At 42.4% G+C, this 25,486-nt stretch overlaps 2 protein-coding genes across 17 annotated transcripts in view; one reads left to right on the forward strand and one right to left on the reverse strand.

Annotated features, from left to right (window-relative positions):
- Positions 1-5,855, reverse strand: part of OARD1 (O-acyl-ADP-ribose deacylase 1) — a gene marked incomplete at its 5' end in the record, with an annotated part of 33,578 nt that extends 27,723 nt beyond the window's left edge. Inside the window, 5 exons of one of the 6 annotated variants that reach the window (XM_081915646.1) lie at positions 770-882; positions 2,154-2,212; positions 2,563-2,707; positions 3,825-3,945; positions 5,034-5,572. In XM_081915646.1, the coding sequence (XP_081771772.1) occupies positions 770-882; positions 2,154-2,212; positions 2,563-2,704 (314 nt within the window). Of the gene's footprint in view, positions 1-769; positions 883-2,153; positions 2,213-2,562; positions 2,708-3,824; positions 3,946-5,033; positions 5,577-5,711 lie in introns of those variants that run through there. The other 5 variants (XM_081915648.1, XM_081915645.1, XM_081915649.1 and 2 more) reach the window with 5 other exon arrangements.
- NFYA (nuclear transcription factor Y subunit alpha) lies at positions 5,816-24,595 on the forward strand. 11 transcript variants are annotated; one of them, XM_081915612.1, is made up of 10 exons: positions 5,816-5,949; positions 9,661-9,779; positions 11,752-11,838; positions 15,451-15,597; positions 16,882-17,013; positions 17,177-17,282; positions 18,443-18,609; positions 18,859-19,032; positions 20,122-20,223; positions 21,541-24,595. In XM_081915612.1, exons 2-10 carry the CDS (start codon positions 9,705-9,707, stop codon positions 21,592-21,594), a joined length of 1,044 nt encoding a protein of 347 aa, XP_081771738.1. In that variant the 5' UTR covers positions 5,816-5,949; positions 9,661-9,704; the 3' UTR covers positions 21,595-24,595. The 11 variants fall into 11 exon arrangements, with proteins under 11 accessions (XP_081771738.1, XP_081771739.1, XP_081771748.1 ...); XM_081915613.1 differs by having other exon boundaries at positions 22,858-24,595; XM_081915622.1 differs by having other exon boundaries at positions 18,461-18,609.
- The last annotated feature ends 891 nt before the right edge of the window (positions 24,596-25,486 follow it).

Consider the following 25,486-nt stretch of genomic DNA (forward strand, 5'->3'; position numbering starts at 1 on the left):
GAAACATCAGAACAAGATGTACATTCATTTACACAAGCAACAAAAAATAAAATAAATAACTAGTTGCCCTCAAAACTGCAGCAGAGTATGTACTCAAATGCAAGAAAGTTAGCAAGCTAAAACAGACATATTATTGGATCATCTAAATATTACTAATGTCTAGATTTCTCAGCATATCATCTATATAATACTCCGGACTTTGGTTCTGACAATTGCTATTGTTTTCCACAATATTTTTATCAACTCAGAGGTGGTCAGAGCAGAGTTTTCTCAAAAAGCATAAATCTGCTCCAAAACACAGTGTTATACGTTGGCCTCAAATACATTCATTTTCTCCTCCATAATTTCTAGACTGTAAACTTAAACGAAGTAGAAAAGGTCATTTCTTTCACACATATGTCATCTGTAAATATATATAGAATACAGTGGTACCTCGGGTGAAGAACTTAATTCGTTCCGAAGGTCCATTCTTAACCTGAAACCGTTCTTAACCTGAGGTACCACTTTAGCTAATGGGGTCTCCCGCTGCCGTGGCGCAGCGGCTGCATGATTTCTGTTCTCATCCTGAAGCAAAGTTCTTAACCCAAGGTACTATTTCTAGGTTAGCGGAGTCTGTAACCTGAAGCGTCTGTAACCCAAGGTACCACTGTACATTTTAAAGCATTTGAAATTTTCCAAAGAATAATAAAATTTTACTATATAAGATATATGTATCATATGAACATTCCAAAATATGTGGCAGTAATTTTCCAGTATCAAATTTGCTTACTTGGGCATAGAAATGCAAGTTACGCCATTACTCATGCAGTGGAGTTTCATAGCTTCCAGACTCTTCTGTAAATTGCCATAGGTAGGTTTATGAAAGTATTTGTTCTTTGTAATCTGAAAGCAAGTGCAAGGTTAAATGCAGATTAGCCATACTTTTGATTAGGCATCTTTACATCCCATGTGACACATGCCTTCTTAGAATAAGTTGCACTGAATTCAATAGGACCCACTGTCTAGTAAGCATATTTAGAATTGCAGTCTTAGGCTGAAATCTTGTACAAAATTACCTGAGACTAGTGATCTCAGTGGGATATAATTCTGAATAAACACTTAAAGGATTGTGTTGCCTCATTCATTTATTAGGTACTTTTAGTCAATACAGTTGATACTAACCAATACTGTTGATACTAGATCACATGAATCGATTAATTAGATTAATTAATTAATTTGGCTGCTTGGAGTGGCAAACTGAGACATGTTTAAATTTGCTAAAATCTGGGCCTTCAGGTTGCAATCTCAAAACTAAGTACTTGCAATTTGCATCAGTGTCAGTGGGATGTGTAAATGGCATTATAGCTGCCACACATACATTAAAACCTGGTCTCTGCGATGTTAAAAACACTGAGATTCTGCAGGTAAATATTCTGATTTATGTTTGTTTTATTTATTTTTAAAGGCTCCTGCAAAGTTACTACTCCTGCTGATACCTATTTGTAAATAGCTTTTTTTGAAAGAATGTGACAGAATAATCCAGCCATACTTTGTATTACAAATGCAATTTACAAACAAGGAAGCAAATATTTCAGCTCCTGAGTGTTTTTGGAGAATATGATTCAACTGAATAAACAAACAAATTTCACACCGCCAGGCACCTCTTAATGAAGCATAGTATAACAGCAAAAAGAGAAGATAGATAATTGTCTATGTAAATATATAAAGAGATATTTTAAAAGGGAAAAAATCTATCATGCTAAATTGCATTTAACACAGTTGCTAACTTAGCTCCAGACAGATATAACACAAATGTGAATACATCCACTTCTTGAATCACTGTGTGTTTTCAAGTAAGATTTCAAGCAAAGGTATTGTCTGTGATCATCTGAATACTGGATGGTACAGACTACTCTGAAATTTACTAAATAACACACCACTCAAACAGCAACTTCAATTTCTGCAACAGTTTGCACTTGAACTCTTAATGAAAGGCCTATGTAAGTGAAAGCAGTTGCTGAAGTTGCATTGCAGCAAGATTAGGTCATTAAGATAAGGGTGTTTTATCTTTCACTCACAAATGAAGAAGCAGAAATACTAATACAGACAGATATCTATCTCCCTGCTAAAATCAGTTCATGTACCCAAACCTTTATCATGTGCCCTGCTCTTACCAGATAGTACACATATCGATTGTCTCTCTGCAGAACAGCCACATCTCCAGTCTTCTTTTCTAAAACAAATTAGAAAATCTTTAACAGAGCCAAAACTAGGTGTTTTGTCATTTGGGTCAAAGACCCAGTTTGACCCCCTACTCCCCAATGTGTGCTTGCATACATATACATACAAACAAAACGCATACCTCAACACATTTATTCATAAAGGGCATAAAAAGTAGGCAATATATCATTTGATTTAGCTTCCCGAAACCAATCAGAAGCTGTGCTTTGGTTTCCGAACATTTTGGAGATTGGACGGACTTCCAGAATAGATTCCATTCAACTTCCAAGGTAAGACTGTATTAAGAACCTAGGTTCTATTTTTTATACATTATTATGCATTATTTTTTCCTTTACTACTTACTCTGGTTCAAGAGCTCTTGAACACCACCAAACCTCTTCTTGAAAATGGCAGCTATGCCAGCACTCATGTGACAATCCTCACTGATGCAGTGAGCAAGGGAGTCTGTTTCAGGACACGTAAAAAGGTCCCCCTTTATGTACATGATCTGAGGATCAAAAGAAAGAAAGAAAGAAAGAAAGAAAGAAAGAGAAGGCGTTTGAGTCAGAACACCAGGAAACATTCAGTATCACAAAGAGTGCCACCATCTAAGTCACTGACACCTTCCTTTGATCCTGTGCATTTTTACTCCAAGTAAGTCCCAACACAATAATTAAGGCTTGTTCTTATGAGTGCAAAATATTACAGTCTCAGAACTATGCACACTCACCTAGGAGTAAATCCCCCTTAAGGCATGGAACTTACTTCCAAGTAAACATGCACTGTGTTGTGCTGCCAGTATCCACATCAATGCATTCCTGTCTTCATTATACTTAGGCATGTGCTAGGACTAAAGAATTCTGAAATCTGTTTGCAGCACAATCTTTTTCCTATCTTGGAACTTTATGGTAAAGTGTTGATAAGAAATCTAATAACATCTACTATATTTACTCCGAAGTAACTCCCAGTGAGTTCAGTATTATTTACTTATACTTACCTGAAGGCTTCATTGAAACAAATGGGAGTTGCTTACAAGAAACCTTGGTTAGAACTAGAATACCTGCTTAGGACTTTGTCTTCATAATTAAGTTCTATTACTGTTGAGTTCTAAGTTATTTGTGAGCCATATAAATGTTACACATAAATACTGTGGAGATAGCTAACTAATTAATCCATCTCTTTCTATAGATTTAACTTACTTGGAGTATTCTCATTTCATTTACCAGTTCACAGTACAGTACTTGGTATTTAAAGTTAGAACACATTCCAGTAATAAAATTGCAAACCTTCACTATAAACGGGGGGGGGGGGGCATTCCCTGATTCATCTGAAACCCATAAGTCTTCATACAACTACACAATAAATGCAGTAGCCACTAATTAAGTTTTAACTATGTGATTTCATTTAGAAACAGTACTACCTAACATAAAATCAGTACAAGAACTTCAAGACTAGCAATAGCCAGCCTTCCTCTGGCTGCCTGATGTCAGCAATATAGCCAATGTCAACAGTATGAAAGCTCTCTAAAACCACCACACAGTATTTCCTGCTGGGAGTCGCAGACAATTTCCAACTAATGACCTACTGCACACAGGGAGCTACAAGAATGACAAAGCTAAACTCACAACAAAAGAAGCATGAGCTTCTGTTCATACTAAGATGCATGTCTATCAGCCGGACCCTCATTATGTTTACACAGAAGCCACTCTGATCTCAATGGGATTTGCTTTAAATTGCAGCCTCAATCTGCAGAAAATAACACGAATTGGACAGCTTTCTTTTGAGTGCTATCAAAGTCTGACAATCAGGGAGAATTAATTTCTTATACGGGCCAAAATGGAAAATGCCCAAAACACAGTTGGAAGCTAGGATCACACTGATTCAAAACTCAAACACCTATCCCAAGGAGTCTGAATCTTCTAAGTTTACTACATTATAAAATGTGGATTATGAAAACCTGGCAGATATATTTGCAGCAAGGCCAAATGAAAAATTTCAGCCAAATAGCTGAAAACAAACATGGCTATCAGGCAGGTTTTTTGTTTTGCTTTGTTTTTTAAGAGGAGAGAGCTAGAGGGAAACATCATGAGAATTAGTAGCATTTTTAATCTAACTTGCAAAAATGCCAGCCATTTTATACTTGGTATTTTATTCTATTAAAGGCATTTGGTGTAGGATCAACAAGGATAGAACAGGCAAACATGACTGACAGAGAACCATTTCCAAAATAATAATCAGCAGTCAGATTGTCAATAGTTGTGTGTGTCGATCTGAACTTATTCTATCATTTACTGTACTGTAACCTAAAGCTTACAAGAAAATGAATAGAATCCTTTTGATCACCACCTATGAAAGACAACTGTAATGACTACGAGAGGATTTGTTCAACACATGGGGAAGTGCCTATTTATATTAGATTTAAAACCACTCAATTGAGTGAACAGTTTCCCGACGAGCCCATTAGGTGGCAGTCACAGTCAGGCAGGATCCAAAACTGTACGGCTCCAATATTGCACCAGTGAACCTGAGAACCTTTTCTCGGCGCTTTCGAGGCAAAGCTGTGTTAAGGGAAACAACCGAGTCCAGTACTGTATTCATTATCAGGTGTAGCGTACCAAGCAAATTGTAAGTCTTGAGAATACATTTGCTTAATATACCATCAAAACCAAATACCTAAACTTTCGCCTCCTTTCATCACAACTATAGGATTGCACATAATTACAATAAAGATACCCCGCTTTCCTGCTACGAGAACTAAAACAGCAGGCACCAACACCAGCAAAACAGAATTGCTGAATTATAACAAATGGAGGGAAAAAGACTCCACTACGCACTCGCTCTCCTTTTGCAGCCATAAGCATCGAGGGCTTTCCAGGATTTCTTCAGGAAATAAATGGAAAATTCCTATGGGAAAAACGAACTGGAATGACAGGCAACAGCAGCCCCAAAACAATAAATACGAATCGAGGTACGGGAGACCCTGGGGGTGTTATCAAATAAGGGCTCTCCCCCCGGCTTTACTTTAGGGGGCTTTTTTAAACACAGATAGCCTCCCAAGAGTTTCGGTATAATTATTCTGCCTACAGCCTTCTGAGGTAAATGCGAAATAAAAGCGGGAAGCGTCCCCCTGAGCCCTCTTCCCACTACCTGCCCTAACGGCTGCTGAGCTATTAGGCGTCTCCACAACGGAAGGCGCCTTCCCCTGTTTCAAAAGCGGTAGCTACTAACACCCTCCGGGAAAAAGCGGCGCTGTCCGCCACCGAGAACGTGTAAGGGCAAACGTGTACCGTCGCTCTGCAGCCTGTTTTGGCCGGCGGCGGGGAGGCCCTCCAGTTTCCAGTAAACGCAAGTTACAAAATGGCAGCTGCCCACACGTATGCCTTTCTAGGCAGAGAACTCTATGGTGTCGCCTCAGAGCACAAATTACCATAGGAAACAGACACAGCAATTATCCTGCCCTGCACATGCGTAGAGAAGCTATCTAAAAGTAGAAGGCAAGGAGGCGACTTAACGAGGGAGCGCACGACTGTTCCAACAGCGCGTGCGCGCAGAGTTTCAAACCAGCGCAAGCTTCGGCGGGAGGAGCTCTTCTTGCGGCGCCTGCGCAGAGGCCACCCTCGTCTTCTCTTTGTTGGGCGTCGGGGGTTGGGCGCCATTTTGCGCGGCGGCTGAGTGGAGGCGCTGATTGGGTTTCGGGGACCGGTGGCGGAGCCAATCAGAGCGGGACCCGAACCGGGGGAGCAAGGCACGGTGAGTGCGAGCAGCCAATATGGAGCCCCCGAGCGCCGGCCCAAGAGCCGGGATTGGCGGGGCCGAGTGGCCAGTCAGAAGGCCGCGCGCGGGCTAAGGCTGGGCGAGCGCTGGGGCAGCGAGTGGACGTGGCCCGTTGGGCGCCCGGATCGTGCGCTGAGGCGGGATGGGGTAGCCGGGAGGGTCACCCCAATGGGGAGAGGACGAGGAGGGATAGTCGTTGCCGTTCCGCCCTTGGCGCGGGGCCGCCGGAGAAACCTCTGGGATGCCCTTTTGTGGCCCTCGCTGGGTTGGGGGTGAGGTTGCTGAGGAGGAAAGTGTGGGGAGCCCAGGGGAAGTCGCGTTATGGGGGGTGGCTTTCCTGGAAGGGGGAAAGCGGCCTCCGGTTCTCCCTCCAAGCTGACACGGCTCTGCCCAGTGCGGGACTCGTCACCCTGCGTGTGGCTGCCTACCACTGCCCAACGAGGTCAGTTTTGCTCGGACGCTGATCACGGCAACCAAAGGGCTCAGGGTCCCCCGCGAACCCTTCCTGCCTGTTTCTGGGCCCAGCTCTGGCCTTTGTCATAAAAAAAGTACTCTTCGCTGAGACCCAATACTGCAAGTGATAGGGCCTTTCGCTACACAAAGGCAGACATCTCTTATTTGTCATGCTAAATTTCAGTATCTATTAATAGCATGTTTTCTTCTCTCATATTAGAAATTTAGCCTCAATTTTTTGTGTGAATTTGATGAGATGAGGTGGCTTTGTGATGTCCTTCCTACAGCAAAAAAACAAAACTTCTGCATTAAACTTCATCTTAGCTGACATGTTTGCATTACAAAGGAGTGATCTGTCGTCTGCCTGAATTACATGTTTGCAGTTCAATTATTTTTCCATTGAGTTTTGTGATAATGATTTCATTATCCTATGAATGATGTAAGAATGAAATCTAGTAGAAATCAGTGGAGTTTCCTATACCTACATGGAACAAAATGCATTATATGATTTAGGGTTGAACTGTACGTGATAGGAGCTATATGTATTCTCTGATATGTATATAATTTCAGAATTCTAGTTAAACTTGGAGAAGCTGCTCATGAGGAAAGCTATTAACCATAGCTGTAGGCAATTGATAGACATTGCCAACATGATATTCAGGCAATGTTTTTCTTGCTTTTTTGCCTTCTAGATGTAGTGCAGTAATGTTATCAAGCGTTTCTTGGTGGCCATGTTTATTGATCTTTGTGTTGATCTTAGAGAATGTAAGAATTGAAATTTTAAATGTAACCCACCCTGAGTTGTGGCAGTAGGTGGTTGCCAGGTACCCTATCTATCTTCATAAAATGAGAAATCTGCAACATTCTTCTGCTGGAAACAAAGAGGTGAAGACTTGGCTGTAATAGGAAGTGTCACATTCATCCGACATCTCATCTGAAACACAGTTGGCATATATTTTGTATCAACTTAGTTAGATGGTTTAATACAATATATGTGCTTTCTTCACCTGCCATCTTTTGAGGTCCTGCTCTCCAAATTTTGTCCAAATGAATGCATGGGCAGTGCACCCTTGCTCATCATCAGCTATTCTGGAGATCATCTGGATGAGGCGGAAGTGTCCCTCCAGGGAGCTTAGTTACCAGCGAGGGAGGACCTCAGTACACCCACCCAAACAGTTGACAGGCCAAAGCTACTGCTGGAAATAGTGGAAATATAAGCAGGGTCAGGGCTGAACTAACATAGGATTCATTGGATTATCTCAGATTAGCAGGTGGCTCAACAACCTTCTCTCCCTTACCAGCATGAGCAGTAGGGTTGTGGATGCAGCAGAGGCTAGGCTGCTGCCTTAAGCCTGCTATGCAGGTGTTTGGATTGCTTCCTTAGCTAACTCCAAGATTAATCCTGAGGTGATGTGAACATTTCAGAACAACTGAAGTGCCACCCAAATAATAGTATCACACCTTTCTGATCCTGCTGTTGCTTGTTCACAGTTTACTTTGCAGCTTGGCTCTGCTGGAGGTTGCTCTAGTATCTGCTGCCAATTGGTGAGTGTGAGTTTAAGCTTAGAGTAAATTTATGTCTTCTTATCTCCAGCTTTCAGTTTCCAGTAGGTTAACAGCTGGGTTTGATTGCCTGCCTTTGGCAATGGGTTTCTCCTAGCCCTGCTTGGGTTCCAGACAGCGGTAATGCTGAGGAGGAAAGAAGTAATAGGTAGATCAGAAAGTAGGTAGTCAGGGAAGAAGGTACAGGAGACTCCATAGTTGGAGTTGCTTCCAGGTTACCATAGAAGCAGAAGCAGTAAGTCCATTCTGACATTAGTTGTGCAGTATGGAACCCCCTGAAAGGTGACTCTTTACCCACTGCTAATGTATCATCAGCAGGCCCACAACACATAAGCAGAATATACAGTGGACTCCTTCCCAGGTCAGTATTGCCCCAATTTTGGGAAAAGCTGCAGCATAGATTTCTGCTATGTAGTCTTGTGCTTGTGTTACCTGTAGGACAGAAAAGCCCTGCTGCTAGTGCAGCTTCCACAGTTGAGTAGCACTGGAACAGGGCTAGGAGAGCAATTATTTCATTCCCACCCCAATCCCTATTGCCTGAAACATTGCTTCTGGCAATCCTTGTTTCAAATTCTCTGTCGCATCATCTTGGGTGCAGTTCTTGTTGAAAGCATTATAAATATTTGCAACAGGGCATTTTGGAGAGAAAGTTACAGAGCGTGTTATAAACTTTATTACTTTGAAATACTTTAGAATGCAGTCTGTCACCTGGTGTGGTGGTGACTGTATCTGAATTTTCAGATAGGAAATTGTTGGATAGGAGGTTGTTGGGTTAAGGCCATGGAAATAGTGTTTTAAATTGTAAATGTTGCTTAATACTGCAGTTTCTACACAGTGTACCATAAGATCAGAAAACTCAGATTGCCTACAGAAAACGTATTAACCAAACACCAGATGTTCAGTAGGGAGGGGTCCTGCCTGATCCCATCCGGGAGGAAGCACCACAGAATTGGTTACAGCTCCTGGTGGATAAGATGTGTGTCTGAACCATTAGTGGGAAAGGCATTAACAGTGAATCTCTCAAAGACCTCAGTGACTGGTCAGGAATATAACGTACTGGGGTTCTTAAGGTATCCTTGTTCCAAGTTGTAAAGAGCCTTGTAAATCAATAAAATTTGTTTATTTTTTATAAAAAATTATGCCATCCTTCATCAGAAGACCATAGGATTATTGCAACATACAACACAAATGTAGCATAATATCTGTAGAGCATAAACATCAAATTAATTATATAAATACAATCCTAATAATTAGAGATACACAATAAATACATATTATCTCAACAGCAGCATAAAAGAACAGAGTATCTAATAGACAAAAACAGCACAAAAATACAGAATGACAGGATCTTGTAGTATGCAGATTATATGAAATGTCCAGGTAACAATCTGGGTATGCAGAATCCAAAATCTTTTATGCCTAAGGTGCTTTTAAGTGAAAAATAAGCCAAACTGTATAGAAAACAAAAATGAAACTTAACCATTTAAGAAAGATGAAAGATTGACTTTCTGAAATGCTCTTCCATAGCCACATTCACTATTTGTATTGGCTGCACAAGAGTTATCTCAAAGGTATTGTGCTAAAGTTTAACACTGGTATCCTGACACATTTGTAGTTATCATAAGTGAATTCAGATCTTGATCATTGTTTGACATCTTCTCTGCTTTTTAGGTTTCCAGTTGAGGACTGAATAGAGAATTGGCACTACAAAAACAATGGAGCAGTACACAGCAAACAGCAATAGTTCAACAGAACAGATTGTGGTGCAGGCTGGACAAATTCAGCAACAGGTGTGGAAAATTACTTGGGATGGCTAACTCACGCATTTGTTTCTTAAATTCTGCTTTAGAGGCCAACAATAATATATTCTTCATTGCTAATTATTACTTTATTCAGAGATATGTGTGTGTGTGTTTTCAAAAACTCCATACCTGTTTTAAATATTAAGAATATGCAGCACAATAAATGATTGCAGGACATTTTGTCTTTCAAACTTTTATTTTTCCAGATTGTTCCCACCTAGTCCCCAAAGTGGTTCTTGTTTTCTCCAACAGTGTATAAGCTGTTACTTTTATGAAATTTTATTACAGTTTACGGAAAAAGGAATAGTTAGTGACTTATGCAGTCTTAAGTGACATCAGCATCACTCAATGAAATCTTTGGTGACTTTTTTTGTTTTTGTTTTTTGTAGTAGGTAGGTGTTTTGGCCATTTTTGTAAAGATGTTACAATCCTGTTTGTGTAGTACTGTATTAAGATGTCCTTCAACCCAACTCTAAGCTTTAAAACACAATGTAGCAAAATGTAGGTAAGGGAATAGGTGCTGTTTTAATATGAATTGGAAAATATACCGTATTTTTCGCACCATGGGACGCACTTTTTCCCCTCCAAAAATGAAGGGGAAATGTGTGTGCGTCCTATGGTGCGAATGCAGGCTTTCGCTGAAGCCTGGAGAGTGAGAGGGGTCGGTGCGCACCGACCCCTCACGCTCTCCAGGCTTCGCGGACCTCTTCGCAAGGAGCGGGAGCACTCCGGCTCCTTGCGGAGAGTTGCCAGCATGCCGAAGCCTGCGCGCGCTGAGCTCAGCGCGCCCAGGCTTCGCGGACCTCTCCGCAAGGAGCCGGAGCGCTCCGGTTCCTTGCGGGGAGTTGCCAGCATGCCGAAGCCTGCGCGCGCTGAGCTCAGCGCGCCCAGGCTTCGCGGACCTCTCCGCAAGGAGCCGGAGCGCTCCGGCTCCTTGCGGAGAGTTGCCAGCATGCCGAAGCCTGCGCGCGCTGAGCTCAGCGCGCCCAGGCTTCGCGGACCTCTCCGCAAGGAGCCGGAGCGCTCCGGCTCCTTGCGGGGAGTTGCCAGCATGGCGAAGCCTGCGCGCGCTGAGCTCAGCGCGCCCAGGCTTCGCGGACCTCTCCGCAAGGAGCCGGAGCGCTCCGGCTCCTTGCGGGGAGTTGCCAGCATGGCGAAGCCTGGGCGCGCTGAGCTCAGCGCGCCCAGGCTTCACGGACCTCTCCGCAAGGAGCCGGAGCGCTCCGGCTCCTTGCGGGGAGTTGCCAGCATGGCGAAGCCTGCGCGCGCTGAGCTCAGCGCGCCCAGGCTTCGCGGACCTCTCCGCAAGGAGCCGGAGCGCTCCGGCTCCTTGCGGGGAGTTGCCAGCATGGCGAAGCCTGGGCGCGCTGAGCTGAGAGCTGCCTGTTTGCGGGCTGGGGTCGGGGGAAGCTCGAGCTTCCCCCGCCCCAGCCCCGCGCCTGGGGGGGGGAAATAATTTTTTCCCCTTTATTTCCCCCCCAAAAAATGGGTGCGCCCTATGGTCCGGTGCGCCCTATGGTGCGAAAAATACGGTAATAGACTGTTTTCTTTCCCTTTGTCTTACCTTGCTACCATTTTCTTATGTGTGCGCGCTTTTTTCTGAGAAAAGCCCTGACACCACAATGTTAAGGCTGCACTGATTTAGGCTCCATGCAGTGAGAAAGTATTCAGAATTATTCTTGAGAGTATAAAGACCTTCAGTGGACTATTTATTTTGTGCTCCTCATGAAACCTGCAGCTCATTATAAGGAACTTTGAAGAGCTTTTATATTTATCCTGGGGGCAGCAGCAGTACAGTGGTGTTCTTTTTTCAGCCTGTGTCTCGGTCTAAACACTGGAGGTGAACCAGATAACTCCCCTTCACAGGACACCTTGTCCTCCCTGCAGTAAGGCTATTTCTTGTCTTGAACTCTTCCTTTCCTCCTGCAAAGTTTTAAGCTCTTCCTGTTCCTGTTCCCAGCAGCAGGGCGGTGTCACTGCTGTCCAGTTGCAGACTGAGGCCCAGGTGGCATCTGCCTCAGGCCAGCAAGTCCAGACCCTCCAGGTAGTGGTGTCCTATCTGTTGTGTTTATGTGAGCACTGCATGAATCACCCCATCACCTCATGTTTGATGCTGTGTTTGCACTGGGGCTTGAAATAGGAACAGAAAAATAGTGGCAGTTTACTTGCTCTGTAACCGGTTATGGCTTATTCTAACAGTAGAGCAGTGTTTCCCAACCGGTGTTCCGCGGCACACTAGTGTGCCGCGAGATGTTGCCTGGTGTGCCGCGAGCGAGTCCAAAAAAGGTTGGGAAACACTGGTTTCTCTTTCAAAAAGGAAACGTGGGTTAAAGCGGCGCCGCCGCCTCCCACTCACTTTCCTGCTCTGGCTTCCCTAACAGTTTTCCGAGTTGCGTCACTGGATCCAGCCCCCTTTTCCACATGTGACACGGGGCTGGAGGGAGGGAAAGAGGGCTTTACGTCGCGCACAAAGGCAGCCTCCTAGAAGCGCTCTGGGCCGGCGCCGTTTCACCGAAGGCGCCGGAGGACCCCCACCCTCAGCTCCTTCAGAAAGGAAGCCCCGCCCCTCGGCTCCCTACGCCGCCAGGCAGCTCAGCTGACTGACGAGGACGTTTTGCGGCAGCCGCCGCCGCACAACCACCGCAGTTGCTGGCAGCGTCCGCAGCGCAATAAGTAACAGCGCCTTGTGCTGCCAACTCTTTCTCTCTCTCTCCCGCCCCGCCCCCAAGCTCTCGCGCGCCCCGCGTCAACATCGCCGCGCGCAGCTTCCCGAGCTTGAGGCCAGCCGCTGCACGCACGCGCCGGCTTGTAATCGGCTCCGGTTGTTGCCTTTCTCCGCCGAGGTCGGTGGACCCCGAGCCTAGGCTTCCTTCCCGCACCCCGCTTTCCGAAGACCGCACACCAGTTGGGCCAGTACATATTCCCCTCCCGTGACTGGAGCGGAATAGCCCTTTCTCTTCTTCCCCAACCCTTGTCGTTGGAGGAGTCCCTCAGTCCCTCGCTTTGCTGCCTCCTCCCCCCCCACCCCCAAAGCTTGGAGGTTCCCCGGCAAGGGGGAGGGGAAAAAAATTGAAAGTTACACTTTCGTGCGTCCCTCCCGGCGTGACGCTGCGCGCTGACGTCATGGGGCTGTAATGGTGGTGTGCCTCGAGATTTTTTTCATCAAACAAGTGTGCCTTTGCCCAAAAAAGGTTGGGAAACACTGCAGTAGAGAACATTAGAGTTAACATGGTTGGAACTGACCTTGCAGATAAAAATGCATGCAGCAAGTCCAGATCCATGAAACTTCTACTTCGCAAATACAAAGATGAGTAACCCTTTCTTTTAGCCTCTCTTTGGGAAGGAAAATCTAGATGAAATTATACATGTTGAGAGAGTGACAGATTCCCCTCACCCAGTCCGTTGTTTGAAGAAGACACACTTTTTAAAATAAAATTTAAAAAATCTTGCCTGACCAGTATAGATAATGGATTGTTTATGTTCTAATCAGAAAATCTGTAAACTAGATTTTTTTAAAAAATGAAACAAAAATAGATGACATCCATTGGAGGTGTATTTCAAACCCTGGTTTGTGCTCTGTGAAACTATTAATGTCATTGTGAACATCATCTCATTTGGTTAAATATGCCAGGATTGCTGTGGATGTTTTTATTTCTTTTCTTGAATGGTGTTGTTTCTAATTTGGCTTGAATTGACTTGGGTTGTTGGTTTTTTTGCTTGCTAGAGCATTTGAATTAGTATTCAGTAATTTAGTATTCTGAGTGGTGAACTAATTAAAATGGCTTGCTTGCATTTGCTTGACTTCGCCTGGATTATATATTTTGTTCCTCTTCTGCTCTCCAATGTGTCATTCTAAGACTGCGGAAAAGTTTATTGTAGAATTTGAGAAAGGTAGAGTTGACTTTTGTTGATTTCTACAGCAGATATGTTTGTCAATATACATCTCACTTTAGCTTTCTTTTCTTCTGTTTTCGACTACTCTTTCATTTCCTACATGAACTAGTCCAAAGCCCATTCATTCATAAGAATATTTCTTTTGTCAGGATAATGGCCCATCAAACTCTGGCTTTTCCCTCACAGCACAAGCTAATGATTGAGGTTTCAAGGTAGCTCACATAGTAATCAAAGCTCCTAAAGACAAATTAGAGTACTATATGTGTCATATGTGTCATACTCATAATTCCAAGGAACTACTTGGAACTGTTTGCCTATTCACTACTGAGTTAATCTATTGCTGTTGGCGTATACAACCTCAAACAACCTTGGACCCGGATGCCTAGCAGATCTTCTCCCCCTATGCATACCCATGATCAGTTTGTTAAGATCTTCCTGGTTATAACACAATCAGTGGAATGCCACCTTTTCACATCTAAAAGGCTGGCCTTCTGGTTATCTTCCCACCTGCAGCCCATGAGCTGGAATGCTTATTGAAAACACACTTTTATGCAGGCTTCCCCTGGATTCTAAAGTTTACTGCCCTGTTCTGTTGATAGGTATATTAAGTGATCTAGTTATATTTTTTATGGTAAGTAGTAATATTTTGCTCTGGATATTTTATTTAAACCTCTTGGGGTTCATTTATATTGTTGTTTAGTCATTTAGCCGTGTCCGATTCTTCGTGACCCCATGGACCAGAGCAAGCCAAGCACTCCTGTCTTCCACTGCCTCCCGCAGTTTGGTCAGACTCATGTTTGTAGCTTCGAGAACACTGTCCAACCATCTTGTCCTCTGTCGTCCCCTTCTCCTTGTGCCCTCCATCTTTCCCAGCATCAGGGTCTTTTCCAGGGAGTCTTCTCATGAGGTGGCCAAAGTATTGGAGCCTCAGCTTCACGATCTGTCCTTCCAGTGAGCACTCAGGGCTGATTTCCTTCAGAATGGATCATTTATATTAAATGATATAAAATATTTCTTAGAAATCATATATCCAGTTTATTAATACTTATTTACTATGTGAGTTGCCTGGAGACCTCAGTGATTAGGTAGTGTTTGTCTCTCCCCTGAGCTCTGGTTGCTTCATGTTGCAAACTGCTACATAAAACGGGCAGAGGTGAAAACACTCTTGGTCTTCCTTTTTTCCAACATGGCTGAGGGCAGAACTACATGTTACAGACAATGTGGAGCTACTGCCAAAAACTGAAGTGAGATCCGGCCTGTGAAAGCTAATGTCAGCTTTCATATATGTGGTGCCTTCAAGCTGTTTTCATCTACAACTCGCATCATTGGGCTGGTGAGAGTTGTAGTCCACAGCATCCATTGAACACCAGGTTGACATAGGCTGCCTTGTGCTACATTTGATGTGCTGAGGGATATATTGTTTAATGAGTTAGTGAGATATGCAAACTTGAGTTCCTTACAGAGTTTCAGGTCTCTGGCTATATAGGCCATTTGCTTTATATTTTATCAGCATAGCCATTGGTGGTGAATTATTTCTTTCTCTTAAATTTGATGTAATTGTGCATTTGAGAAATTCCTTGAACCAAACATTTTAAAGTCATCAGTGCTGGAAGTTTGAGCCTAAGGTGATGCATGAATGAAACTTCATTACTGCTGTGTTTGGAGCCTTCTGCACAATGCTTGAACGGTAGATCATAATGCATGATGCAACAGGCTTATTGGACTTCTATTTCATTGTGGTTCTCCCTTTTGTCCATTTCTTTAGGTCCAGGGCCAACCACTGATGGTACAAGTGAGTGGAGGCCAGCTGATCACATCAACTGGTCAGCCAATCATGGTACAGGCTGTACCTGGGAGTCAAGGTCAGACCATTATGCAAGTTCCAGTTTCAGGATCACAAGGACTTCAGCAGGTCAGTATGCCCAAATCTATGAGCTGTAATAAAAGCCAGCAGTGGCTTGCTGGATACCACAAGGAAGCTCACTAAGCGCATTAACAAAGGCAGCCATCACTTGCTGTTTGACCTCATCATCTGGTGATCTGATATATGATACTGCTGCTCACACAGGCCTATTCTTCATTGTCTTAGCTAGCAGCTATTGGTATTCTTGATGTATTAGTTTAATTCCTTTTAAGAACCATCTGTGCTGCTGGGGGCAAATACAATATAGGAAGTATGTGTCGTGTGAAGAAATACTTCCTACAAAAATATGATATATAATAGAAATTACAGGAAATTGGCTTTAGAAGAGACCTTCACTTCTTCACATAATTTTACCTGTGTTTCATACAGTAGTATTTGTGTAAAGTTACAGCAATTTTTGCCAGGTTTTGCTTTGTGAACATTGCTCCTGAATTGCACCTCTTCATAGTAACATCTCCAATGTGCCTTGCTTTGCAGAAATTAATGGATTTCATAAATTTTAGTTTCTTGCCATATAGAGGTGCATTCAGAATAAATATTTGTCTTGCTGTGCTGAAATGATGGGAAGGACCTTTACTGGTAGAAGCTTCCTATGTTAAAAATGAATGTGAAAACTGAATTATAGAGAAGAAAAGCTTTTCAAGTATACGTAAAAGATTTTCCACCTGCCTGGAAACTAAATAACCCAGTTTATGGTCTAACAGCAAAGACAGCAATAGCTTAAGAAAGTATTAGTAGAGAGAACCGCTGCCCCTTTCCCCTGTAGTGTTTCACTCCTGGGAGAATGAAAAGTTTTTTGTTTTGTTTTTTAAGCCTTCCTCTGATCCAGCTGTAGATTTTCTCTGGGAAAAACTAGGGTCCCAGTTTTTCAGTTCTATATTAGAGGAAGACAAAGAAGTTGCCACTTTTCTTTCAAGCTGGTTGCTTTATCTACAATACTGTCTAGTATCATATGCATGGTCATGTTTGCTTAGGACTGAAAGGGAGAGATTTTGTTGCTGAAATGTGATAACTGGCTCCTAGGATTTTAAAGTATTGTTCTAGCCCTGCTATTTAATAGTCCTGATGGGATATAGTAAGTGGCACAGACGAATCTCCCATCTTTGCTTTATCATTGAGCGGAAGTAATTTCTGCCTCCATTTTAAAGGTATTAGTACCGGATTTGGTTTTACATGTTTTGATTGTCTTAGCCTAATATAAACCGTCAATATTAAGTTTAGATTTATTAGATTTATCTGATTATTCTGTCCTGCTGATTCTTCCTTTCACAGATTCAGTTGGTCCAGCCTGGTCAGATTCAGATTCAGGGTGGTCAAGCAGTGCAAGTTCAGGGTCAGCAGGGCCAGACTCAGCAAATCATCATCCAGCAGCCACAGACAGCAGTTACTGCTGGCCAGACACAGGTAACATAAAAGAGGAAGATTGCAGGGGGCACTGAGGGAAATGAAATGAACAAGAATGCTGATCTTGGCACATCTGAATTGCAATGTGAAGTTAGGAAGTCCCAAGGCATTGTAGTTTTGCATTGCTTAGTGTTTCATCTCATGGGATGTTTTTAATTTGCAGACACAGCCACAAATTGCAGTTCAGGGACAACAAGTAGCCCAGACGGCAGAGGGACAGACAATTGTCTATCAACCCGTTAATGCTGATGGAACAATTCTTCAACAAGGTAGGAATTCTACATGCCACAGTATACTATTTCACTTTCTTTTTTAAAAAAAATTGACAGTTACCAGAGCAAGATACATACTGTTTGCTTTTTTAATAGCCTTTAGGCACCAAAGTGATGCCATTAAAATTGATGAACATTTTTAAGGATCATTGTACCAAGAACCTACAATTCTATGTTCATAGTTACAACATTTGTATACTCAGGAAGGAGTGTGCAATTATGAAAGAGTGTGGGATGTTTACCCCATGGTGCCTGTTGTGTGGTTTCTGAAGTGAAACTCAAAAGTCCCAGTCTCCTGAAATACCAAAATAGGTTTTTTCCCCCTGAATGCATTTTAAATAAAAGGACACATTCCACTCATGTAAAAACATGCTGATTCCTGGACCGTCCGCAAGCCGGATTGAGAAGGCGATTGGGCCGCATCCAGGCCTTAGGTTGCCTATCCCTGGGCTAGGGCTTGCCGATCAGAAGGTTCGAATACCCGCCACAGGGTGAGCTCCCATTGCCCGGTCCCAGCTCCTGCCAACTTAGCAGTTTGAAGGTACGCCCCAAAGTGCAAGTAGTACCGCTCCCGCAGGAAGATAAACAGCGTTTCCATGCGCTGCTCTGGTTTCGCCAGAAGCGGCTTAGTCATGCTGGCCACATGACCCAGAAAAACTGTCTACGGACAAACACTGGCTCCCTCGGCCTGTAAAGCGAGATGAGTGCCGCAACCCCAGAGTCGTCTGTGACTGGACTTAACTGTCAGGGGTCCTTTACCTTTTAGATAAGTCCCATTTCTCAGTTATGACTGATAGTCCTTCAGATGCCTATCCTTCATGAATGAACATGCAATTCCCTTTTAAAGCCATCCAATCTAGATGCTGCTGCCTCTTGCAGTGGTGGTGTTAGTTCAGTTATTTACCAAGGGGAAGTCAAAATCTTCATACTCCATCTCTTGCATTCTTATCTGGGGGTGGGAAGGCAGAAGTCTTTATTTTTGTGTTGTATGAGGAGCACATGGATGTGGATTAATCTATTAATATATCTGGAAAAAAATCCCATTTTTTCAAATCCACAGGCAAATTTCAGGCCAGAGTGAATAAAATCCGAAGTGGGACTAATTATGTTCCCTTCATCTTTGTGTTTGTGTATGTTTTTGTTTTTGTTCCTTAAAGTTACAGTCCCTGTTACAGGCATGATCACCATCCCAGCAGCCAGTTTGGCTGGAGCACAAATAGTTCAGACTGGCGCCAACACCAACACAACCAGCAGTGGACAAGGAACTGTAACTGTGACGCTGCCTGTTGCTGGAAATGTGGTTAATTCAGGTGGAATGGTCATGGTGCGTATTGTCTTTTTCTAATTACCCCATTTCTTTGCTGAATCTAATGCACTGAATCTGTAGAATAAATGATTTATTCCACTTGGCAGACTTTTGCTTTGCTCATAATGGGAGCAGGGGTTTATAGATTTTAGGAAGTTATATTTGATCTTTAGCTTTCTGTAATGTATATTCAGGACTACATTGAATTGAATATGGTGCGGAGAGATGCATTCATTTTAACCAATCTCTTTCCTTCCCTTGATGCAGATGGTACCTGGTGCTGGATCAGTGCCAGCCATCCAGAGAATACCTTTGCCTGGAGCTGAGATGCTTGAAGAGGAGCCATTGTATGTGAATGCGAAACAGTACCATCGGATTTTGAAGAGGAGGCAAGCGAGAGCTAAGCTGGAAGCCGAAGGGAAAATTCCAAAAGAGAGGAGGGTAAGGCTATAATCTAACGTTCATGAGAGGCAGAGAAACAGTAACATTTACTGTGTGTCCTTAAAATTGCCTATGTTCCTATTATTATAGAAATTCCTCTCATTTTCCTCTGCTTAATTACAGTAGACTTCAAATATTTTAACCATACTGGGTTCAAAGAACATGCTTTCTGGACTTGGCCCCCAGAAGCTTTCTTCCTTATATTACTGAAGCAGAATTAGTCCTGGGTTCATTTAGATATAGTATAAATTATTGATTTGGAAAATGTTGGTTGGCAGCTCACTGTTTAAAGGGCTATTCTCCTAGAAATTAAGGAGAACCACATCTGGTCAATGTGGAGAACAACTTTACACCTGCTGCAGCTGATGGTTCCCTGATAGCCCCATCAACTTGAGGCATGGGGACATGGCACAGGCCGCCACAGCCATAACTATTTTAAAACTGAGATAAATTATTTTATTTAAATTTACTTTCAATTAGATTGAAAGTTTTAATACATGTTCTTAGAAGTTTGAGCAGGGGACTGGAGTGTTCTTTCCTCTCTTGGTTTCATTTGGGGGCAAAGAATAGGCGGGGGGGTGTTTGCTCTTTGACCTCAAGTCATCAAATCTTTGTTATGGCAAAGTCCAGCTGAAACTAACAGAAGAGGTTAGCAACAAATAAAGTTCCATTGCTTTCAATGAGCTGGAGTGGGGCTTTTGTGTCTCGCTGCATTTCCATGTTGTAGATTTGGAAGGGTTCTTTTAAGAGTTTGGATTTGATATCCCGCTTTATCACTACCTGAAGGAGTCTCAAAGCAACTAACATTCTCCTTTCCCTTCCTCCCCCACAACAAACACTCTGTGAGGTGAGTGGGGCTGAGAGACTTCAAAGAAGTGTGACTAGCCCAAGGTCACCCAGCAGCTGCATGTGGAGGAGCGGAGACGCGAACCCGGTTCACCAGATTATGAGACTACCGCTCTTAACCACTACACCACACTGGCCTGCTTTTGCTCCTGCTTTCTGCTTGTGGTACAAAGTGGATGATCTAGTCACACACATGCATATATGGGATCACTTACATCCTTCCAACTTTGATTTTCTGTGCAGAAATACCTGCATGAGTCCCGACATCGTCATGCCATGGCAAGGAAGCGGGGGGAAGGTGGACGGTTTTTTTCACCGAAAGAAAAGGATAGCCCCCACATGCAGGTGAGCAAAACTTTCCTCTTTGTTTTAATCAGAGTTTGCATACATATGCTCCCAATTTATTTGCAGCCACTTCCAAGAAAACCTCTGTGCAACATCTATAATAACTTTGCTAAGCTTGCAGACCTAGTTTCAAAGTGCTTGTGATTCTTCCTGGTTCCCACTGAGGCTTTCAGAGAGATCTCCCAATCCTGTTGTAACTTAACAGGATTTGTACAGGGTTGTAACTTAACTTTGAGTGGTATTCAGTGCTGTCCATGCAAAAGCAGAACAGACTTCTATTCATGCAATAAGCAGGGCTTCGCTACTCTCTCATCCCCTCTGCACACCTTCACAGTCTGCTCTAGAGATCTGTGGGACCATCAAACAGATTTTGTAGGGAGAAGAGAGGGTGGTGAAGGCCTGCTGAACAAGTGGAAATCAGTTCATGCAATGTTGGATTTTGCCCTCTGTGGAGATGTGATCCACTTTAGAAAATACTCCTCTTATGGTAAAAACTAAAATTGATCTGGGATGGTTTAGCATTTCAAGTTTTGGGGGCTATACTTTATGGGACACATAACTGTGGGCACTGGAGCATACCACTTAATAATCTGGCACACACAAAATACTCTTAATTTCTAATATACTCTTTAAAATAACATAATAATGCTCTTGTACAATACTAGTTGCATCATTATACAGACAAGCTTGTAACCAGCAAAACTGTGGCTTGAAGCTGTCGCTGATAAGATTCAACCCCAGTTTTAAAGATGACAAGCTAATCTGGTTTGTTTTATAGAATTGCTTTTACTTTTCACGGTAGGTGGGGAAGCAGTCTGACTGCTGCTTATTAGCTACATGGGCTGCATCATGGTTGATTTGAAATATTCTGATTCCTTTTGCTCCGGATAGGCCAAAGTCTATTAGGAGCTGTATGACTGACATGTTTCAAAATGTAAACTGTAGCACAAAACTCTTACTAGGTACTTCTTCTTTCAGAGAGACTCCTTTGGTAGTTCTGACACCCTCAGAAATGCAGAGAATGATGACTCGAGAGAAAGCTTTTAACCTAAGCTGTGCTGCGTTTGTCTAGAACTGTTTTACTTGTTTGAATTGTATGATTAAACCCACCATCAGTTCTTATGGTGAAGAGCGGGTAAAAAAATAATACAAACAAACCCACACTTTCCTCCACATCTAGTTCAGTGCTATAGCCACAGCACTAAACAGTTGGGTGTCTACCTTAAAGGCCAGGCTGTTGTTGTTTGTATTTAAATGCTATTATGAAGAGGCTGCAGGTTACAAAACTGTTCTTTCCCCCCCTCCTCATCTGTATAGGATCCTAGCCAGGCAAACGAAGAAGCAATGACACAGATGATTAGAGTATCCTAACAGCCAGCTAAAGAACAGAGCGTCTGGACTAATATCTTGTGTCTCTGGAGCTGTTCCCTACCCTACCTATCAAACAAACTTCTGAATGGGAAAATTTGCCATATGCACAGCCTGTTCTCGTTTTAAGAACAAATGCCACACTCTCAGTGAGTGGTTTGTCTTAAACTTTTAACTGCAGTGGACTCAGCACATGGAAACACCTATGAACCCACCCAGTTCAGACCAGGGAGTTGAAAAGTCAGACTCAACAGAGCTTTAACATCCTTGACAATAAGTGTGGCACAGCTTGAAACTGCCACTGCTTCAGCAATAACTAGCAGGTTGAAATAGGGCTAGTTACACCATTTGGAAGCCATGGCTCTTGAACCACACAGGAATGCTAATATTTGAAGCAGCCACAGCTCAATGTAGCCGCCTTGGTCCCTGCTGCTCCCCACAACCTCAGATTTTATATCTTCCGGTAACGCATCTTTCCACTGCAGAAGCATCTTCTGTAATAGAACTCTTGACACGACACTGAAAGTTTTTCTCAGCGTACTGCCCTACGTAAACTGTTGCCAACTGTTTGTGACAGAATTAATCCATTAACACAAAATATTGGGAAGTTAGAAGACTTGGGGTAATGCATGCATGTTCCAATGGATTGCAGAGCAATTGTATAGGGGCCCAGGGGACAGTCATGGGTCGTTGGGGGAAGGGGGTGGGGATAGATCTTGGTGTCAGAGCTAGTAAGGTGTGTCAGTTAAACTTCACTGACATGCTGTTCCTGCAGGCTGAGAAAGGCACATCTTCTGAAATGCACATACTGCCGCTGTCTTTGGTGCAGTTTCTCCAATATCAGAGCATTAGATACAGTGTTGTGAGCATTATTCAGGATGTGACACATACTTTGCCCTAACCAAACCCTATGTTGTTAACATCCTCCTGTAGCTCAGATTGCATTGTCCATGAGAATTAACGTGAACAGTCCTCTCAAGCTTTTTATTTAATCATCTCTGTAAAATGGCACTTAATTCTGTAACCTTCATTTTCTGTTCTGAGGGACTTTCCCCTCATTTTGATTGTTTATCATTATGTTTATCATTATTGGATTGTTAATCATTACGCGACGTGACAAAAAAAGAAGTGGAGTTTCTTTCTGCCAAGCATCACTTGCTACCTTTTTCGCTTCTCCCAATATTCTCTTTCTTCCCTTATTGCTGCTTGCTTGGGCAATGCCATGAGGTCCAGCTAGCACTACGTTATGTTCTTTTATATTCACAGGCTTATGTTTAAGCCTGCATTGCTTACCGAGATTGAGAGTGAAGGAGGATTGGAGGAGGCTCGTCTCTGAAAGATGGGAGACGAACTACAGTAGCAAGACTGAGGGGCTGCATAAAAAAGAAGGTGCCTGGAAGTTGACTGTTAAGTTTTTAAGAGGGATCTCATGGCATCAGAACAGGTGTCATAAGGTGGCCCTCCCTAGTTAAAAAAAGTAGAACTCATTTGTCACTTGATTTGAAATAGCTTGGATATGGGCACCTTCACAAGGCCCCCTTTCCATGACATAAAAAGATAACAATTCAGGAGAGTGGATTTGAGAGAAAATAATTGGTACTAGTAAATCAGCAGAGATTGCTTCTCCAGTGGACTAGAACAGTGCAGCTTTCAGATTGGCTAACTTAATTCCAACCAATGAAATGTTAAGACAACTGATACGCAAGTGTGACGTCAAACTCTAGAATGCGTTTGGAGAAAACAACGTAAAGTGAGATGTGGAGCAGAGTTTAAGCTATTTATCACCATGCTGTACATGGTGTTCCAGTGCTCTAACATAAGTTATTGTAAGCAAAGATGTGCGCTTTTTTTGTATCAACTGCACTTATCCTTTTAAGCCTTTGTGCAGGTTGCATGTTTCTAAACCTTTTTGTTTTTAATCCCCACTAGCCTTTCTGTTTGCTTCTTTGCATTTGCCAGCATCCTGGGTGCCTTTGATTACCATTGTAGTTTTCTTCAGCAGGCTATTTCCATGTCATCTAGTGTTTCTTTTCATTGGTTTTACAATAAAATATCCAGTCTTAGTGAAGGAACAGTGAATACTTTTTTTAATACTGTTTTTCAGTTGTAAATATCTAAAGCATTGGTACTTTCTGAGATACTGACAGACATGTTGAGGAGGAAATACTGTATAGTCTGAATTAAAGATGTTTCTCCATGTGTTTCCCTTTTCATTTATCAGTTTTATCACTTCAGACTGGGATGGTAAGGGAATCAAGGTTCTCCTAATTCTTTGTGTGTGTAAAATCATAATATGACATTTGCATCTTTAAAAAGACCAAGCCATCACTACCTTTTTCAACCTAAAAACAAAAACAAAAAATGCTCTTTGATACCTATATGTAGATGGTGCAGACACCTTTTTAATTTTTGGTCTATAGTTAGGTTTTTCTGTAATGGTGTAAAATGTCCTGATAGGATCTATTATACCAATGTCTTAGACTTCATGTGTGTAGGTCAAACTTATTTCAGAATATTTGTTAGGAGTCTCAAACTGCAACGTGTTGCAAAATGTTCTGTTCCTGGATAAAAAAACTAAAAGCAGAAGTAATGCCAAGTGCAAACTCTTAATTGGAAATTAAAAATCAGGCTATGAAATATTTAATTGGGGATAGACTTAAGGGATAAAGCTGGAGTGGGTTTGAAGAAAATGTAAATTCTTCTATTGACCTATAAAACACTGGAACATTGAGCCCATTTAAAGCGGTTTGATACTTAAGGGTTGGCGTAGAAACCTCCAAGGCTAAACTTCTACAAATATTTTGCATGTAAAAAAAAAAAATCAGTTTCTTGGGTTGTGAATGGGGATTGGAGTATTGATATTTGTGGAACCGTAAGGCAAAGTTTGTACATAGTTCAAAAGTTTATAATTTTTTATGCTGCATTTTGAAGTGTATTTTGTCTTTAATAGATACAACTGTAAGTACTGTGTACACTATTCAGCCAATAAAATGTTTATAAAATATGCTGTTGACTTTGAGTCTGATTACTATTTATCATTATTTGTAATCACTTACAGTATAATCACTCATGCATCATTTGGAACTGCACTCCTGCTCAGCAATTGAGAAGAAATAAATAACTAAATACCAGAGCCAGGGGGTGGGGTATCATTCCTCCTGAGAAGGTGAAATGCTTGCCCAGATGATGAAACAATTGCCTTAGCATGATGTTGAATTCCTCCTGCAATCTAGGGGTAGAGTAAGAGTTTGGACATGCATTGTTTTTAATATGCTATAGTTTGCATTGAGCATAAGACTTTGACTGCAGCTAATAGATTCCAGTGAAGGTATAGGAGCAGCTGGATTGCATTGTGGTCGTGCACCATCTGATTGCTGCCAAAAAATTTTCAAAATAGCGTGCTGGGAAACTGAAGTTTGTTTCCACATGAGCAAGGGGATTTGGGGTGTAGAGAGAGGAAGCATTCAAATTTTAAAGCCCACACCCATAGCCTGGAGTGGAACAATTCAGAAAGAGCTGCATCACATCAGTCTCAGACATGAGGTGTCAGCTTGAGGCACAAGTTGAATCATGGTGACGAATTCCTGCTGCTTTGTTCTATTTTCTGATCCATCAGTAGCTGTTCTGATACATATCCATCCAAGTTTATAACACACAAATATATTAAAGCCTAGCATTGATGGATAGGATATATAAAACAGGTATGGATAACTAACACTTACAAGGGCCTAGTAGATGAATTTGTCATCTAATCATGTACTTAAACTACTGTGAAGTATAACAACTTAGGCTCTGATATATGGGTGTATATCCATTTTATAAAATATTGCAGCATGACCTCTCGTTCATGGGGTTTGCAATTTCGCAAACTATAATGGAATATAGATTATATAAT

The sequence above is a fragment of the Podarcis melisellensis genome, assembly GCF_964234715.1.
Source record: "Podarcis melisellensis genome assembly, chromosome: 6".
Classification (NCBI taxonomy): domain Eukaryota; kingdom Metazoa; phylum Chordata; class Lepidosauria; order Squamata; family Lacertidae; genus Podarcis; species Podarcis melisellensis.

Bases quoted from the DNA above. Each gene is read 5' to 3' on its own strand.
- NFYA (XM_081915612.1), top strand. From the start codon at position 9,705: ATGGAGCAGTACACAGCAAACAGCAATAGTTCAACAGAACAGATTGTG. The intron at 11,839-15,450 runs GTGGTGTCCTAT...CCATTTCTTTAG, and splicing joins AAGTCCAGACCCTCCAGGTA to GTCCAGGGCCAACCACTGAT. The intron at 17,283-18,442 runs GTAGGAATTCTA...TGTTCCTTAAAG, and splicing joins TGGAACAATTCTTCAACAAG to TTACAGTCCCTGTTACAGGC.